General features: G+C 59.0%; 6 protein-coding genes across 6 annotated transcripts; 4 read left to right on the top strand and 2 right to left on the bottom strand.

Moving 5' to 3' along the window:
* Positions 1-559: 559 nt before the first annotated feature.
* Positions 560-1,729, top strand: BDZ90DRAFT_216520 (carbon-nitrogen hydrolase; the record flags this gene model as incomplete). Its single annotated transcript, XM_025504276.1, has 2 exons — positions 560-1,135; positions 1,211-1,729. The coding sequence occupies 2 exons, from the start codon at positions 560-562 to the stop codon at positions 1,727-1,729; spliced, it is 1,095 nt and encodes a 364-aa protein (XP_025364291.1).
* A 45-nt stretch (positions 1,730-1,774) lies between these two features.
* BDZ90DRAFT_273580 (hypothetical protein) lies at positions 1,775-3,895 on the bottom strand (the record flags this gene model as incomplete). The annotated part of the gene is made up of 3 exons (XM_025508808.1): positions 1,775-3,359; positions 3,437-3,594; positions 3,616-3,895. The coding sequence occupies 3 exons, from the start codon at positions 3,893-3,895 to the stop codon at positions 2,055-2,057; spliced, it is 1,743 nt and encodes a 580-aa protein (XP_025364290.1). The 3' UTR covers positions 1,775-2,054.
* Positions 3,896-4,356: 461 nt separating this feature from the next.
* BDZ90DRAFT_230539 (hypothetical protein) lies at positions 4,357-6,366 on the bottom strand. The gene has a single exon (XM_025505508.1). It carries the CDS (start codon positions 5,946-5,948, stop codon positions 4,740-4,742), a length of 1,209 nt encoding a protein of 402 aa, XP_025364289.1. The 5' UTR covers positions 5,949-6,366; the 3' UTR covers positions 4,357-4,739.
* A 567-nt stretch (positions 6,367-6,933) lies between these two features.
* On the top strand, positions 6,934-12,165 carry BDZ90DRAFT_230538 (hypothetical protein). The gene has a single exon (XM_025505507.1). It carries the CDS (start codon positions 7,132-7,134, stop codon positions 11,746-11,748), a length of 4,617 nt encoding a protein of 1,538 aa, XP_025364288.1. The 5' UTR covers positions 6,934-7,131; the 3' UTR covers positions 11,749-12,165.
* An 11-nt stretch (positions 12,166-12,176) lies between these two features.
* BDZ90DRAFT_117074 (hypothetical protein) lies at positions 12,177-14,600 on the top strand. Its single transcript, XM_025503262.1, has one exon. The coding sequence runs from the start codon at positions 12,266-12,268 to the stop codon at positions 14,465-14,467; it is 2,202 nt and encodes a 733-aa protein (XP_025364287.1). The 5' UTR covers positions 12,177-12,265; the 3' UTR covers positions 14,468-14,600.
* Positions 14,601-16,279: 1,679 nt separating this feature from the next.
* On the top strand, positions 16,280-17,316 carry BDZ90DRAFT_230536 (hypothetical protein). Its single transcript, XM_025505506.1, has 2 exons — positions 16,280-16,387; positions 16,455-17,316. The coding sequence occupies exons 1-2, from the start codon at positions 16,346-16,348 to the stop codon at positions 17,238-17,240; spliced, it is 828 nt and encodes a 275-aa protein (XP_025364286.1). The 5' UTR covers positions 16,280-16,345; the 3' UTR covers positions 17,241-17,316.
* The last annotated feature ends 29 nt before the right edge of the window (positions 17,317-17,345 follow it).

Genomic DNA, 17,345 nt, shown 5'->3' with positions numbered 1-17,345 from the left:
CGCGGACGATCAATCTTGTGATTCTCATGGCCGAGACGAGATGCTTTTACGTCCCCGTAGTGGGGATGCTCCCCTTTTTCCCCTTCACAACGGGCTGCTCCTCATCTCCTGCTACCCCGCATTTTTGTCGTGGGCAGCAGCGAGCGAGGTGAGATCCGCGAGCGTGCGAAGAAGGGGGGCCAAGCAGCGCGGCACAAGCGGGCAGATTGGCTGAGCAAAAAGCGGGCAGCGCCCTCCGCGCCCATCGAGACCGACTCTCGAGCACACCGAAGCGCGCTCTGGAGAAAGGGGAGGCGGCGGGCGAGGCGAGAAAGCGATGGCGATGGATTGCGGATCTTCTTGGACCTCCCTTTGCCTCTGCCCTGCCCCACTCTTCTTCTCTTTTTCTTCTCATATGCTCAACACCCTTTCGCGGGTGACAATCACAACCTCGAGAGCGACAAGAACTTCATCACTCGCTCAGAGAGCATTGCTCGCACCTTCTTGCCTCGCTGCACCACGCTTCTCGTTGCCTCATCCACCTTTCATCACCTCGTCACCCAACGTCATCGCCGTCAGAATGGCTTCGTCCTCTTCTGCCAGCGGGCGCTCACCGTCGTCCTCTCGCCAGCCACAGCTTCGCCTTCAGCCCACGCGCCTCGCCCTCGTCCAGCTAGGCCAGACCTCCCGCGACAAGGGCTTCAACATCTCCCATGCTCGCGAAGCCATCAAAAGGGCAGCCACGCAGGACGGAGGCGCAGATATGGTCGTCCTGCCTGAATGCTGGAATTCACCTTACGGCGTGCACTTCTTCAATGACTACGCAGAGGATTTCGGTGGGCTTTGGGAGAGGATCAAACGTTCCATCGATCGCAGAGGTTCGCGATCCCGTGATAGGGATGAGGAGGGCGATGGTCAGGCTGAGGAAGCTCTCCTTCAGCGTTGGGGCGTTGATGGACTCGGCGGGGCGGCACTCGAGATTGATACCGAAGCGTGCAAGAGCGAGTCGATCAAGTTCATGAGTGGGATTGCTAGGGAGCTGGGCATCGTGCTTGTCGGTGGGTCCATCCCTGAGAGGGTGGCCAAGGATGGCAAGCTCTTCAATACCGCCACCGTCTTTGATCAGAAGGGACGCCTCATCTCGATTCACAGAAAGGTAAGAGGAAGTCGCGGATATGCCAACGAGGACCTTGGCAGCTCACTGACACATCTGCTCCTCATGCTCGCTCAGGTGCACCTCTTCGACATCGACATCCCAGGCAAGATGACCTTCCAAGAGTCCGTCACACTCACAGGGGGTGACCGTGTTACCGTCTTTGAGTGCTCCCTCGGTCGATTTGGTCTCGCAATCTGCTACGACATGCGCTTCCCCGAGCTCGCTTCCATTGCTTCCCGCATGGGAGCAGGCGTCATGATCTACCCAGGTGCATTCAATACCACCACTGGGCCACGCCACTGGGAGCTCCTGCAGCGATGCAGGGCAATGGACAATCAAATGTACGTCGCCGCTTGCTCGCCGGCGAGAGCGTCGCAGGAGGCTATTGAGAAGGAGAAGGCGTACCCTGCGTGGGGCCACTCGACTGTCACTGATCCCTGGGCGAAGGTGGTGGCTACGACTGAGGAGCAGGAGACGATCGTTCGGTGGAAGCTCGACCCAAAGGAGGTCATGGAAGTGCGCACAGGCATTCCAATTACTAGGCAGCGTAAGTATCGCGGCTATCCACCAGAAATTAAAGGCTGCGCAAGCTAACCTTTTCAACGTCTCTCCAATGCAGGACGCTACGATGTGTACAATGACCCCGCTATGTGATCAGAGGAGCCGCAGTTATACGCTACGCTAATGCGGAACGGCCATCTGCTAATACATGATGCGCAAATGGACATTACTCTACTCCTGCATATACGGATTCAATGGTAGTCATGAGAGTGAATTCGTGTTAATGAGATAGTGAGAGAGTCAGAGCAATAGGGTATCAAAGAGTCGACAAGACAGGGAATGTAGAAGAAGTCCAGTTGTGGCCCTCCGTCTCCAGCAGCCGCACGAGAGCGCCTTTCTTCAATAGCAGCGCCTTGACTCAATCCCACACCACGACATCCCTCGCCCTGATCTCCATCTTCCTCCTCAGATCAGCAACAAGACTCCTCCTCCTCTGCCCCTCGCGTCGCTCCACCTCCATAGGCCTCACCTCAAAAGGCTGGCCGACGAGGTCTGGCGGCAGCTGTGGAAGGCCGGAGAGCTTGAGAAGTGAACCAAGATCAAGAGAGCGCAGGGCACGGTCGTCGGTGAGTGCTTGTTGCTCGCCATTGTCGGCCGTGAGGAAGACCTCGCCTTCTGAGTTGAGGTCATCCGGCTGAACGCCGCGCCCATTGATGGCACGACGTACCGCCCGAAGGACGCCTCGGCGCAGCAAAGCTCGTGCCCGCTGGGCGCGACTCGAGCTGTACGCCTCATCGTCGTTGTCCTCCTCGGGCTCAGTATCTGACGCCTCGGCCAGAGACCGCTTGGCTCTTCTCGGCTTTTCGTGAACTCCGTCCATCAGCCTCGCCTCATCCTCAAACTGCCTCCTCCAGCTGACTGGCGCACCAAACCACATACGACGCACCCCGTCCGCCACGAGTCGACGGGCACGATCTCGTCCCTCTGCCGCGGAGCGGATGGCGAGGAAAGGCTCGCGCGAGTCGGCCGTCGCCCCTGGTGGGGGAACGGGCTGCGTGAATGGGCGAGGGGCTTTTTTGGTGGAAGCGGTGCCTTCCTCGGAGGAGGAGCGACGAGAGTCGAGACTGCTACGACGTGAAGAGGTGGAAGATCCGGCGTTAGGGTCGGGAACTTGCAGGAAGCCGTGGCCCGATGAGCTTCTCTCCATTGGAGCAGCGGTCGAGCCTGCTGAGGCAGCCGATCCCTTACGGTTGCGTCCCAATACGAGCTGAATTGGTTTACGACTAGCCGCAGCCGCCGCCTTGGCGAAGGCAGCCGGTACGACGGCAGGGCTAGGTCCAGGTGTAGGCAGGGGCGTATTGACAGCGCTATGCACATCTGGGGCCCCAAACCCATTGAAGGCCTGGCCCGCCACGTTCGCAAAGGCATTGGCCTCCTTCTCTCTCTCCGCTCTCGCCGCCATCTTGCGCTTGTGCATGCGACGGCGAACGCTGAGCGCGCACTTGTACCCCCACCAGAGGTGCATGGGGAGAGTGACGATGAGGGATGTCGCGACGCCCCATGAGCCGTCGATGTGCGGAGCAGAGCGGCCGTGCGGTGTAATTGAAGATGCGAGGAGAGCGATGTGAAGGAAGATACGCGTGACGAAGAAAGTCGAGGTAAAGGCGACGTTGCTGCGAAGTGGTGGGTGGATTGAGGCAATTCCCATTATGAAGGTGGGAAGCTGTGCGCGTGGGATTAGGCGTGAGGATTAGCGGCTAGTGCTGGAGTCGAACTGTCTCGTCTCCATCTTCTGCTCACCTCAAAGATGCACGCCGCAACGACAATGTGCCCCCACCCTCTGTGGACCCACCAGCTGAAGAAGCCCAAGTACACCGTATGATGAATCCATCCCGAGCTCAAGTTGATCAACTTCCTGTAGTAAATACTGCCAAGCCCCAAGTCGCTCATGAGGTAGACTAGGAAGAAGGCGCACACACTATTCGCGAACCGGGTTCTCAGCCTGATAGCGTGCAGATCGAAACCGCTAGCCAGAAGGTCCCACAGAAAGGGTACGGCGGCGAGCGAAGTGACTAGGCCATTGAGGGTTGTCAAAATCCAGGCGCGTCTCTTCTGTTGGGCGAGGTCGGGACCTGCGAGTATGGTGCGTGAGAGCAGGTGGAAGAGACCGTGCTGGATGATGAGGGAGGCACAGAGAGCGTAGGTGAAGAGAGGCTCGTTGAGGGCCGAGTCCGCTGGGAGGAGGTGGGTGAAGAGCATCGTGGACGCGGTTTTGGCGCGTAGTCTGGGCAGGGCGAGTCAATGTCTTCCTCTAATCGAGTCGTGCTAGTTGGCTGCTCAGGTGTCGTTGAGCCCGTGTAGGCGACGGCAGCCAGCGGTGGCCTCTAGATGCTGGCCACTAGATGACAGTAGATGGAGGAGAGAAAGGGCGTTGCAAATCCAAATCACGCCCAGGCTAGACTTTGTGGGTGCTCCACCATCTTGGAGTCACTTTAGCGCCCCGGCAATCAACAGGAGGCGCGGTATGTGGGTCAGTGTGTGCTTGCAAGCGGAAGCGGGGACACGAGGCTGGCGACCGTGGCAACGTGCAGGAAAGGGTCAGGGCGACCCCTGGAACTCGCCGTCCCCGCCGCCGCCACTGACACGCCACCGACAAGCGGGGGACCAGAGTCGAGACGGGTCGGAGTCGCGGGCAGACGGGATGTGATCGTACGATGCGTGCGATCCGTGGTTGATTCATGAGCGAGACAAAGAAGTGATGCGCGAGGATTGGAGCAGAGGTACGCGTCAACATTCGATGCGCTGGAAATGGCTTGTATTACCAGCTGCGGTTGGGAAAGCAAGGAAGACATTAGGCGGTCCTGTTCGAGAATAGAGGAGGAGGAGGAGGAGGAGGAGGAGGAGGAGGAGGAGGAAAGAGTGTTTCGGTGACGAATGCTGGCTGATGACGTGTATATAGAAAGCGTGGATGGGTGGGTGGGCCGGGAGCGTGGATGGTATGACCCTCCAATGCCGAGCAACTGAGAACAAATAAAACAGAAGGCGTGCACAGGAAATCCCGGCGCTCGCACGTCGAGACCGTTTGTTGGGGCCGACTAGATGATCAAGCCGCAACAGCTGGCGTGCTACCTTCCTCGCTAGATTCGAAGACGGAGGAGGTAGGTGAAGACCCGTCCTCGACCTCCTCTAGTTTCGACGCTGGCGCGTCCTTACTGCCGACAACCGCAGCGACAGCACTGACTGCGGTGGATGCGACGGCGGCGACGATGGGTGGCGCGATGGCAGCTCCGCTCCTGAAAGTGTCCATCTCATCTGCGCTCCTGGCCAGCTCTGCAAGGCCAGCACAAGCCCTTTGACGATAATCGAGGAGCGTCTCGAAGGATGCTAGGACATTCGCCAAAGAGCCCGAGCCGGCGGGTCGTGCCGCCGAAGAAGCTCGCTCGACCGCTTGTGAGGACGCTTCAGTGGCTGTAGTATCTACGCTGCTGTCTGCCGCTTCCTCCTCCTTTACGACAAAGGATACACGGCGATCCTTTCCCTTGGCGCTAGCGGCGTCTGCCGCAGTGAATCGTCGCTTCTTGTTGGCGTCGGATGCGGTAAGAAGCTCGTTATTGGACTCGCCGTCTTCATCGCTATCGTTCGCACGACGCTTGGCCGCTGCTTTCCCGTTTTTTCGACCAGCCGAGAATAGCCTGTCAGAGGCCACGGTATGCCGGCGTCGTTGCAGCGCCAGAGCCTGACCAGCCCAGTCTCTGCGGCTTTGCTCTTGGACGTGGAACATTTGAGCAAGAGAGGAGGCGGAAGAGAGAAAGTCGGAGGACGAGAAGGCTTGCTCCCATGCTGGGTCACGTTGTGGCTGAGAAGATGTAGAGGCGACGCTGCCTTCTTCGGCCTTCGTCTGAGCAGCTTGGCCCATGGCGCTCTTGACTGCTTCGTCTAGAACAATGCTCTGTGCTCGAGCGATCCTGAGACTGCTGGTGCCCACCGCCGCAAGACTGGCTTGTTCTGCCAGAAGGGCTAGCTGAGCTCGCCTTGAGCTAGACGTACTCAAAGCTGGAAGCGAGGGCCTGTGTGTCGCAAGTTGAGTCATATTGGGTGCTATGTCGGCCGCAAAGGAGACAGATTTGCTGCGTCTGACGGTCTTGGTTGGAGAAGATGGCGCGATGGGGCCTAATTGAGGAGATGGCGTTGGCTGGGTGATCGAGATGGATAGGTGGGGAGCTAGAGTCTGTTGAGAGATGAAGGTGGTGGCTAAGAGGGATGGTGAAGTCGCTTCGACAGAAGGACCTTCTGCGTGAGCGTCAATGGACATGATCAGCAACTTTGCCCCGGACCTGCCCCGGGAACTGGGCTCGACAACCACACGCCGTACTGCTAATGGCAGATTCTTGACAAGGCCTCGGGGCTCGAGGCCGTCGATGTCACTCGCCGTGCGGTCTGAAAGATCTGGACTTTGGCGGCGGCGACGACGACGACGACGAAGGCGGGTGCGACGCCAATTGAAAGGACGCGAGATCTGGCTGGGCTGAGTTGGGTCGAGGTTAAGCTCGTAGACCTCGGGCGTCGAGGTCGAGGAGCGGCAAGTGCAGACGGGCTTGCTGCAACAGTCTACGGCGTTTGGAGATGAGCAGCCCTCAAGTGGGTGAATGTCGAGGTGATTGAGGGAGTGAGGATGGGGAAGTGAGGAGCTAGGCTTCACTCCGTGGCTGCGTGCGTGAGTGTATGGGGGGGGGCAGAGAAGGCTAGACTTTGAACGGCTTCGAGCCCGCGGGTCTGGCCTCGCCCAACCGGCCTCGCCACTGGTCCGTCCCGCCTGCGAGCCAGCGGCGAGTGGAAATTATTTTCCGTCCTCACAGCTCTTGAGCTACTAAGGCGATAGCGGCGACAGCGGTCACAGCGGCAACGATGACAAGGTCTGGAACTCTTCACGAAGTAGTGAAGAACGGATCTATTTGTAGCTCCTAGGGTGAAGTGAGGCTGCCAAGGTGGACAGGTTCCTGTAGCGGTGACGAAGCGCTCCTCTCATTCTGCCGGCGACCACCCGATGGTAGCGCTGGGCGATGATAGCAGTCACAAGATGCCATTAAACGGTAGTCTCTCCAGCCTCGCGTTGATGACCATCAAACATCAATGGCATTTGCCAATATGCGTCGTCTGTGCTATCGAGCGAAAGATTGCAAGTGGCTGCCTATCGTGAAGCCGGAACGGGCGGCAACGAGAGTTGACTGCAGGGCGGCGAGACGGGCCCGGGGGGCGCGGCCTGGTGGCTGATGGCTGGTGCTCCTCATCTCGGCCGCCAACTGACCCCGCATCAACTTGGACGACGCTCAATCGAAAGCTGCAGGCACCAGCTCGTAGAGATCAGTGCTTCGCTCTGATTACCACGACGACATCTCCTTCACCGACCGACTGGTCTGGCTCCTACGATGGTGTTTCAGCTGGCGTAGTCGCCTCACACCCTAGCAGCTCTCTCCTCATCATCGCGTCGTGGAGCCATGAGCATATATCGATCGTCGTCGTCAGGGGGCGGCGTCGGAGTGGTCTCGCCCTTGGCCGGCCCCTCTTCGTCTCGCATCAATGCCAGCACCACACACTCTAGCCCCAACTACCAACATCAGCGATATGGCATGGGCAGCCCTTTGGCCGAGTCTCGCGAGACATTGCCTCCTTCGCAGCAAGCGTCGACGTCCAGCCTACCTCCGACTGTGTCCAAAGCGGCGACTACTTCGATCATCAGCATCCCGCTTCCCAACAATGCACGAATTGCACTGCAAAGACTCGAGATAGACGAAGAAGCCAAGGCAGCCCAGCTTCTTCAGCAGCTCAAAGCCCTGACTAGCTACGAGAGCTCATACGCTGCGAGACGATGGGCACTTTCAGAAGGTGCACACGCAAAGGGTAAAGGCCGAGCAGCGGCCTGGCACGAGGTTACCGGATGGCCTTCAGAGATCCTACACCACACCCTCTGGCATTTTGGCGCTGAACAGAAGTATGAAGCTCCTGCATCAGCCGGCGAGGACAACACATCCTCAACGGCGCAGAAGACGTGCTACCTCTTCACCTTCTTCAAAATTCAAGACCTTCCTCATCGATCGCAGCACTTGGCCCCGGCAAAGCGATCAGCAGAGGACGATCTGTGGGGCGAGTCACCAGCTGCTACTTCGCCCGAATGGGGGAACGAGGACGGCAAGGCATTGGCAGAGCTGGCGGAGCGCATAGAAGTTGCAAAGAGCAGCCTTGCTAATTTGCTCAGTCGACTTCCTGAGGAGTCGTGCAGCAGTTGCTCGCTGGTAGACACGACCACATCCTCACAAGACGGCGCACTGCAACGCAAGTTTTGTCAAGCTGTACAGGCAAGCTTAGCCAATACATTCGTATGGCGCTCAAGAGCGCACACTGAGCGCCAGCTGTTCGCCAGTGCGGTGCAAGGAGGAGTCGAGGACTTCAAAGATTGCAAAGACGAGCAGATGGAGGAGGATGAAGACGGCGAGATCAAGACGGAGGAGGTCGCCACAGCCGCAGCATCATCAGATGATAGACGGCCAACTTTGTGCCCTCGTCGTGCCGTTCGGGCGGGCAGTGGCTTCTTCATGGCTCCATACGCCCAGAGACGAGTACTGACAGAGGCAGACCGCATTGCGTTTGGGGAATTCCAGGTCACAATTTCACCGCGCTTACAATCGGACGAGCTAGACGGCTCGGAGGGCCAGCCCGTCCTCTTTGCAAATTTGACTCTGGATCAAACGACGCTCGCGACGCTCGACCATCATCACGTCGCTGGAGGGTCAGTCGAACTCGCCCCTACAAGACGGAAAGCGTACAGCCGCGGGCCTCCGCCAGAGACTGGCACGAGGGACGAGTCGACCCGTGCTGCGTATCAGCAGCTTTGCGCCGTACTTGAGATTCAGACTGGAATTGCCGCTGATCAGCTGATGGAAGGAGGCTGGCTCGTTGTTCAAGGCGGCGAAGACGACGCACTTACCTTCTTGTGGCCTCGACAGCTTTGTTTCAGCAAGAGAGATGCCGTCAGCTCTCACACAGCCAGTACTTTACGCAATACCGCAATGGCGGATCTCCTCGAAGCTACGACTGAGGTGCTCGCTGAACAGAAGAAGCCCGCATCGCAAGAGTCACCGTCTAGTCCAGCTCGACCCGCTATCGTCGTCGATGAGGCCCAAGAGGAAGAAGGCGACATCACTCTCAAAGGTGACAAAGCAGACGCCATGGACGAGGACGTCACTGGCGGCGACGACGGCGACGATGGCGATGGCGACGATGGCGACCTCTTTGGCTCCGACGACGGCGACGCCGACGCCGACGGCGTAGAGTCGACTGCCGACCGCGGTCCATCGCCAGCACTCCTGGTTAGCAGAAGCGGCGGAAGTGATCCGAGCATGTCGCGTCGCCCTTCAAGAGGAGAAGTAGACGACTCGATGTACGGATTGGTAACCGAAGATGACTTTGCCTTTTTCGACGACATTGACGGGGATGATGAGGCTGATGCGGGGGTCACGGCACCTGCGGCCCCGTCCGCTGCGGAGAAGCTGCCGGATACCGGCACGGAAGCCCATGCGCCTACGATCAGCGATCAGACGCAGATCATGGACGAAGACATTGCTACGACGCACGTTCTCTCGCGACTGGGCCGCGAGGTGAACACATCCACCTCCAGCACGAGCGGCATCCCCTCGGACCCATCTTCGCTTCCAGGCTTCACTCCGGGCAGCTACACCGACAGCTCACCCGCCACAGGTGGCCCTCACGACCAGACGCCAAGAACACCGACTAGCCCGTACTACGATGTCAGACCGATTCCCACCGTCGACGGTTGGACACCGCATCAAGATGCGGAAAGCACTCCTCGCTCAGCAGCCCAGATGTCCATCGCTCCCCACGCTTTCGCTACGGCTGAGGGAGCAAGTCACGACGACGCCGAGCCTGACTCTAATCGCAAACTCAAAGACTTGCGAGACAAATACAGCTCAGGGAAGTTTGCGCTTCCGAACGGGCTCGCCAATGGCGGCAGCGGCGGCGGCGGTGGAGCCACGCGCCTTTCTCGTATCGCTCGAGCTGCAGAAGGCCAGTCGGACACCGCAAAGGCAAATGCAACGACGCGCCGCCAGCTGCGTTTGGTGCCGAGGACAGACGACGAGATGTCTGACGTGGGCACACATGATGGCTCAAGCGACGAAGAAAGTGGCGATAGCGATGAGGAAGACGAGTACAGCAGCGACATGCGCGACAACGAAGCTCAACGCCCCGGCGAGGCCATCGCTGAAGTGGGCCGCATGCTCGATGCCTCGATGGCATTGATCCGCTCCATCCCGGCAGCGGCAAAAGCTCCTCGAGAGGCGGCGATCGCATCGAGCGTGGTTGACGACAGCGCTGAGCAAATGGCCACTCGACAGACACTGATCGACTGGCTACTCGACAATCCCTTTCTACGCGCTGAAGTCCACGGATCATCGTCTCGGGGTTTCGATGATGCCGACAGCATCCTGCCGCTCCTCGAAATCACCGACTCGGCGTGCCAGGCACAATTTGACGTCGAGCTTCTCGAGGCCCCCTCGGTCTTTGTGGGATGTCAAGGCAGCATCACCGAGATGGCACCTTCAGCCCTTCGCTTCTGGGAGAAATTGGGCCTATCAGCAGCAGGAGGGCAGCGTAGAATTGTCGGAATCGTGCTTCACCATTCCAGCTGCAGCCCAGCCTGGAGGGCAGAGCTGTCACAGTGGCTCAGTCGATTGTCCACGCTCTTCTCCTCGCTCGGTCTTGGCTCTCATGAGGCAGCGCACGACGCATTGATTGAGCTCGGCGAATCCCCTACTTCAGACCTCGATCGAGCCATCGAAGACATCTTCGCCAGCGCTGACCAGCGGGAAGACACTGTGCGCTCTCTTGTGTCACGCTTCGCTGAGGCTCTCGGCCCAGATCGCCACGTCGTGCTGTACGCCGTTGGAGCTACACCTACTTCCTCCCTGGTTGCTCTTCAGCGCGATCTTCGCGTTATTGGCGCAGAAAAGGCGGGCCTCTGGTCCCAGCATATTCACGTACGACCTCTTCCTTGGTCAAGCATCAAGCAACAATCGGTCAAGGAGTCGGTTTCGGCGCTCAAAGTGCATGCCTTGGCACTCTACAATACTCTGCGAGTTGCCGTCGAGTTTCGACCCGTGCGCTCTACCCTCCCGACCAAGATGGACCTTCGCAGCTTCCCAGCTTTCACTTTGGCAGCCCCGTGCTCGTTGCTGCCCTCGACATCGCAGTTTACGCTGAGCGATCAGCCTCACCCCGCCGTCTTCACCCGTCAAGGCTGGCTGCACGTCTGCTATCACGCTGGCCAGGCAGGAGAGCTGAGCTTCTTGAGCATCATGGACGGGGAAGGCAAGGATCGAGCGCTCAAGAGCCATTGTAGCAGCAGCAACGTCGATATCGTACGATGGGTCAGCCAGCAGACACAAGACTACATGCGCCGGCGTGGATCATTGTGGCACGTCGCCATCTTCAAGAAGGGTAGCTTTACTGCCGGCGAGGCTACAGCATGGGACAAGGCTGTGCTTCATGCGAAATTGCGGTGCGAAAGCGTGTCAATCCTCAGCTACCAAGACAACAAGCCGTTCTTTGCCACCCATAAGGCGGCCTCTGAGTCGATTGCCGCTGCGCCAGCTTCTGCTGTCCTCGTCGATTCTTCGCAAGTGTCTCACGCAATCTATCCGGACCGACAGATGCTCATGACTGGCACTTCCGACGATATCGACGACAATGAAGACGCTTTGATGAGCCTACAATCATCCATCGTCAACTCCACAGCTCGAGCAGGGCGCACTCATTCTGCATGGATCCACCTCGTCCGCTATCGTCAAGCAACAGACGGCAAAATACAGACCAATGCTCCGCCCAAGCTCATTCGACTAATCACTCAGTCGCTAATGGGTCTGCGAATCGTGTCCTCAGAGCATCATCTGGGTCTATCGCCTTGGCCAATGGCGGCTATTGAGGCGGTCGACGCCGCACTGCGACACTACTCCTTGGCCTTGAGCGCGCCTGTGGCCACGCCAGCTACAGCGGCGGACGTCGATGGCGAGCGCTCATCGAGTGAGGACGTCATGGCATGACGTACGGTAACGGCCCGCATCAACGGCTCGCGATGAGCATTCTCAGAGGGAAGAGACTTCTCATCCACGTTCTTCAAAGTCATGACAGCCAGACGGCAGCGGCGGCGGCGGCGGCGGTGTCTGCTCGCAGCGTCATACCATTTGTAGCATCAATCCATTCCGTCCCGTCTTCATCAAAGCTCCACTCTCTCAGCATTCCTGTATTCATACCCATCTATTTCTCCGCGGCAGTCTGCCTCTGCAGTTCAATTTGTACTGCTCTTCACATTACCGTCCGTGGCGGTCCGCGATGGCGGTCGTGGTGGTGGTGACGGCGACGAGCCCCGCGACGGTACCCGATGTCGCTCCGCTCATCTGCGCTCCTTTCCATTGCCGTGAGAGGTAATTCTTCAATCGCCAATAAAAAGCCGCTGCCAGATACCGTCGTCCCGTCCAAGCGTCAATTCGGCACAGCCCCTCGCAGTGCGTGCGTGCCGCCCCTCTTCCTGGGTGCTTGAGGAGAGGGGCGGATAGTGGTATGGCCCGCTCTGGCCGCGTCAGGAGGCGGCGGCCCCTCACCATGGCGAAGACGTACAAAAGGAGAGGGGTGCCAATGAATCTCACGTCCGCCATCGCTGTGCTCCTCCTTAGCGTCTCCCCTCATCCTCGTCCTCGTCACCCTCATCGTAATCCAACTTCGCCGCATCCTCACCACTGCGCATCCACGATGAGGTTCGACAGTCAATTCCTCGCCTTTGTCGCCACGGCAATTGCCATCGGCAGCATCGCCTCAGCTGTGCCCATCGCCGTACCTGCTGGTGACCACACGATCAAGGACTGGATCTCTGCAGGCGGTGACAAGGTCTCTTGCATGAACGACAACTACGATCCCACCGCAGTCGGAGGCTCTTGGGACCCCGCTTTGATCAACAATCCTTGCGTCAAGATCCTCGAGACCAATCAGCACAATCAGCGTCGCAATCTTGGAGGCGCTGGTTTCAATGCCAACGCCGGCCTCGATGCCATCCTCAACATGATTCTTGGAGATGGCGGCCTCATGGCCAAGGCTACTGGCACGGCAGTCGCCAACGCCAAGGCTGGTCCGATTGGCCCCATCCTCAAGAAGCCTTGCCCCGACGACAAGGACAAGGGAGCGCCCGAGAAGACGCCTCCCACTGGCACCGCCCCCCATCCCAAACCCCACCCTCATCCTGTCGCTGACAAACCTAAGCCTCATCCCGGCATGGATAAGCCCAAGCCTGAGCCTAAGCCCGAGGGCAAGCCCAAGCCTATGCCTACGCCCAAGCCTGAGCACAGTGATGACGAGGGCAACAAGGACCCTCCCTCTGTCGGCGGCGGGATCTTCGGCCCCATCTTTGGTGCGCACGGTGCCGCAGGAGGCGCGGGCGGCATCGATGCTGGTATTGGGGGCATCAACGCCGGGGGTAAGGCTGGTGGCGAAGGCAACCTTCACCTCGGCTGGCCCTTCATTGAAATCGGGAAGGGCGGACACTCTCTCGAGCGCCGTACTCAGGGTGGCGGTGAGGTGATCATTTCTCCGCTCTTCCCTGTGCTCAGCGCTCATGGTGCTGCTGGCGCGGCAGGCGGTTTGGACGCCGGCCTCACGGGTATCGACGCTGCAGGCAAAGCTGCCGCCGGTGGTAACATGCACCTCGGCTGGCCCTTCGTGGAAGTCTTCGATGGTAACTGGAACCCTCTTCAGCGTCGAGACGCGCACCCTGCCCCCAAGATGTCGAAGGCTACCGCTGCCAAGATGGACAAGATCCGCACCGAGCTCCGAGCCGTCGCTGCGGCCGAGCTCAAGAAGCACCACGGTGACGTTGCGGCTGCTAAGAAGGAGATTGAAGAGCTCTGGAACACGGTCATGCAGGAGTACGCTGCTGATCGCCACAATGAGGACACCTCTGCCAACAAGCCTCCCACTGCTCGCAAACTCGCAGACGAGGACCAGAACCTCAAGTCAATCCGAGGTATCGCCATGCAGATTGCTGCTCTCGTCCCCGTCCAGATGAAGGAGTTTCAGCTGCAGGCCGACGCCGTAGTCAAGAAGATAAGGGAGGATCTCAGCAGCGGCGTGTCTGCACCGTCTACCATGGAGCGTCGCGTCAAGGAATCTGAGATGAGCAAAGAGGATCGCGATCGCCAGGGTCTCACCAACCAGGCCATTGCCATGATCCCCGCCATTGCTAAGCAGGCTGAACTTCAGTACGAGGCCGTCAAGAGCCACATCGACGACTGGGGCAGCATGACGTTTGGCCGCCGCGATAGTGCTCCTCAACTGCCTAGCTTCGACGACCTCGCAAAGCAAGCCGCCGACGCCGCGGCCAAGACGCAGGACCTCGCCAGCAAGGTCGACTGGGATGACACCGAGAAGGCCGTAGCTTCGGGCGTCAAAGCCTTCCTCGCCTCCTCTCCTGACCTCGCCAAGGCTATCGCTGGCTCCTTTACGGGCATCAATGTCCCCGACTACATCGCCTTTGCTTCGAAGCTTGCCTCGGACCCAAACACGGCTGCCGCTCTCGCCAGCTTCGTCAAGGCTTTCCCTAGCTACGAGAAGGCCTTCGCCGATGGGCTCGCCGCTGTAGGCAAGGGACTGCCCGACATTACCAAGTCATTCCCCGGCGGTGCAGGCTTTGGACCCGCAACTCCTCCCGCCCTCGCTGAGTACCATGCCGTAGCTGCCCATGCGGCGAAGCGCCTTCGCGCCCACAAGCATTGATCCATCGATCGAGCCGCGCTAGGACCCCGCCATCGCCACTTCGAACCGCTTTACCATGTCATATCTCTGAGCGTAGCGGCGTTGATCGTTTAGCTAGCTGCTGTTGCTTCCGCCTCATCTCATCTCGTCTCATCTTGTCACGCTCTAATTGATATGTTGTCCGCTCTCACGTGGTGGGTCCTGATTGCTGTGCTCTCGTTTCGTTGCAGGCTGGGACTCGCGAGCCTCGCGGGACCTGTGCTTCTCATCTAGGCGTGATGAATGATCTAGCGAGTGTGGCTTGCATCATGGAGATTCAGCGATGCCGTAGATGAAAGGTGATAGCGTGAGAGGATCAAAGCCACACAGGCACAGGATTGACTAACTTGCTCATTGGAAGAGAGCGGTAAGTGGTTGCAGCCGCCGCCGTCGGCTTTGCGGCTAGACCTGTTACTGATCGTGACTGGTATCATCAAGCCTTGCCTCATGATGAATTTGATCTTGACACTCAGCCGCCTGTCTCTATGCCAAGGAAGTGTCCATCCTCGAGCCATCTAGAGTAGACTAGCCCATTTTGTCGGAGTGTGGTACAAACAAATAACTCAGGAGGGACAGTCCTCGTTCACACCGCCACCGGCATCTCAGCAGCGCATATCGTCGACCCCAGATTACTCGGCCAGACCCTGAGGCGAAGTGACACGAGCGAGGCTCTCTGGTCTGACCCGAATTGCAGTAGCGCCGGCGGAGAGGAACAAAGGACTAGGATCAGTCACAGCGGCGACGAAAAGAGGTCTGACCGCTCAAATGATGCCGACAGAGGAGGACAAAGCGCTGATCAGATGGTCTTGGCCGCATCTTGACGCCCTCTTCAGGAGCAAGTACGCAGGGGCGAGGTAAAAGGAGCGAGTATATCTCATTTGTCCTGACGGCGGCAACGAATGGCATCGCCATCTCTTGCTTGCTTCAACAACTCCTTACAACTCCTCATCATTGAGCTACATCGATATGCGCCTTTTCCGCCGACAACGCACTGAGAGTCGGCCGGACAGGGTGCCCAGCCCGCTAGGCAGCGGCAGCGCTGCGGGATCACGGCCAAGCTTGGACTTCCGCAGCCTGAGCAGCCTGTCGGCCCACTCAACCAAGCAAAGCACTGGTGGGCCTAGCGAAGACGATGGAGATGACACGGTCGAAATCATTCACACGCCGCAGAAGATGTCGCCGTCTTCGACGCCGACGTCAACGCTCCGTTTAGGACCACAGCTGCGCAAGGCGGGCACTCTGTCCGACATCTCAAAGCTCCTCATGAATCAAAGCGACAGCGACATTGCCACGACGTCTCGCAAAGGCAACGATATCGAGCGCTTTGAGCCATGTCGAACTGGTCTGTCGCTGGAGCGAAGCCAGCCCAATCTGCGAGAAGAGTCACCATCATCCAATCGCGAGACGACGACAACAACGCATTTCCTCGCGCGCCACCGCACCGCCAATCGAACTCGCAAGAGTGGTCGGCCCGCTACGGCAGACGGCGCCATTGGCCAACAGCGGCAGCCCTTCAAACGGCCAGCAAGTTTCGCAACCTGCTCTCCCTCCTCGTCGAAGCAGCAGGTTACTGTGCTGTCTTCGAAATTCGTCCAGCCGCAGTCTCCTGCGGAGAAGTGTCGCAGCGAGAGCGAAGAAAGGGACACAGCCAGCGTGGTGACGCACATATTGCCGAGGCCATTCGGCTTCGCAGAGGACGCATTTGAGGAGCGTGTGGACCTCGTCAAGGGGCTGGTGTCGTGCTATGCTGAGGCAGAGACGCCCACCACGACGTCTTCATCATCCAAGAATCGTCGGCTGCACAGCCCAGGATCCGGCGCTCGACACATTGTAGAGCGCGTAGAGAGGAGAACGGAGAGGATGCTGGTTGAGCTGTTGGCTGTAGATCGTGTGGATCGCCAGGTGAGTCGACGTTGCGGCGGACTGGAAGTCGCTGACATCGCGGGCTGACGTGTGGATCTCTCTGCAGTCAATCATCGAGCTACGACTTCCGCTCGCCTTTGCCCTCGCGAGGCAACAATGCGGTCTCGACCCAGCGCAAAGCATATTTAAGCCCTTTGAGAGTGAGGCAGAGGCCGGTGCACTCAGCCTTGGCTCGCCAATCGTATATCCAGGCTTCGGCGCCATCCGGTCCCTGAGCGAGGTCATTGAACCTCATGGCAGGCAGGAGTCTGGACTTGTCTTCTTTGGCAACGAGCCGGAGCCTATCATGCCTTCCCTCTCTCCTCCGCCACGCGCACCAAGACCTCGCCCGCGTAGACCCACGACGGCGCCGACTACGCCGACGAGGTCTGCCTTCGGGGCTCTTGGGTCGCCCGACCTAGCGTCTTCGAAACGGATGACGATGGTGGCTACGCCGCCAAGACGTTCCTCGAGGCGCATCGCCCCTGTCATGCCATTGATGGTGCCGAAGACTTCGCATTATCTAGATGTCACGTCGCGAGAGGAGCTCCCTTGGACGCCTACCTGGTCTACCCACGCCGCCTCCGCTCAGCAGATTGGCTTTCCCGAGGGAGGCGCAGAGCACGACGACGGACCCTCTCTGCCCGGACTCTCGCCGTCGTCGCGCCAGGCTGCTCTCTCCTTGACATCTTCGGTGCGACCTAAGAGTCGGGATGCCTCATCCTCCACAAAGTCGTCCTTCACGCATGGGAGCAGCCAGGGACACGATAGCTCTGCGCGCGTAAGCTTCTCGACGTCTGCGACGAGCTCGCCCAACATCTCCTTTACAGCGACGAAGAGCTTGTTCACTTGAGTCACGGTCTCTCTCTGTATTGAAGTCTTGAGGTGTTTGCGCGAAACCACTTGTATTCTTGTCACCATCTCTGTCGCCTTGCTAATCAATGCCCCTTGTCGCTGA

This window comes from Jaminaea rosea (genome assembly GCF_003144245.1).
Source record: "Jaminaea rosea strain MCA 5214 unplaced genomic scaffold BDZ90scaffold_2, whole genome shotgun sequence".
In the NCBI taxonomy this organism is placed as follows: Eukaryota; Fungi; Basidiomycota; class Exobasidiomycetes; order Microstromatales; genus Jaminaea; species Jaminaea rosea.
Note: the sequence above shows the minus strand (reverse complement) of the source record. Positions and strands in the feature narration are given on the sequence as shown.

Excerpts from the sequence above, each read along its gene's own strand:
- BDZ90DRAFT_230536 (XM_025505506.1), top strand. The coding sequence starts at position 16,346 with ATGCTGGTTGAGCTGTTGGCTGTAGATCGTGTGGATCGCCAG. Across the intron at positions 16,388-16,454 it reads TAGATCGTGTGGATCGCCAG|TCAATCATCGAGCTACGACT; the intron begins GTGAGTCGACGT and ends ATCTCTCTGCAG.
- BDZ90DRAFT_230538 (XM_025505507.1), top strand. The coding sequence starts at position 7,132 with ATGAGCATATATCGATCGTCGTCGTCAGGGGGCGGCGTCGGAGTGGTC.
- BDZ90DRAFT_117074 (XM_025503262.1), top strand. The coding sequence starts at position 12,266 with ATGGCCCGCTCTGGCCGCGTCAGGAGGCGGCGGCCCCTCACCATGGCG.
- BDZ90DRAFT_230539 (XM_025505508.1), bottom strand. The coding sequence starts at position 5,948 with ATGTCCATTGACGCTCACGCAGAAGGTCCTTCTGTCGAAGCGACTTCA.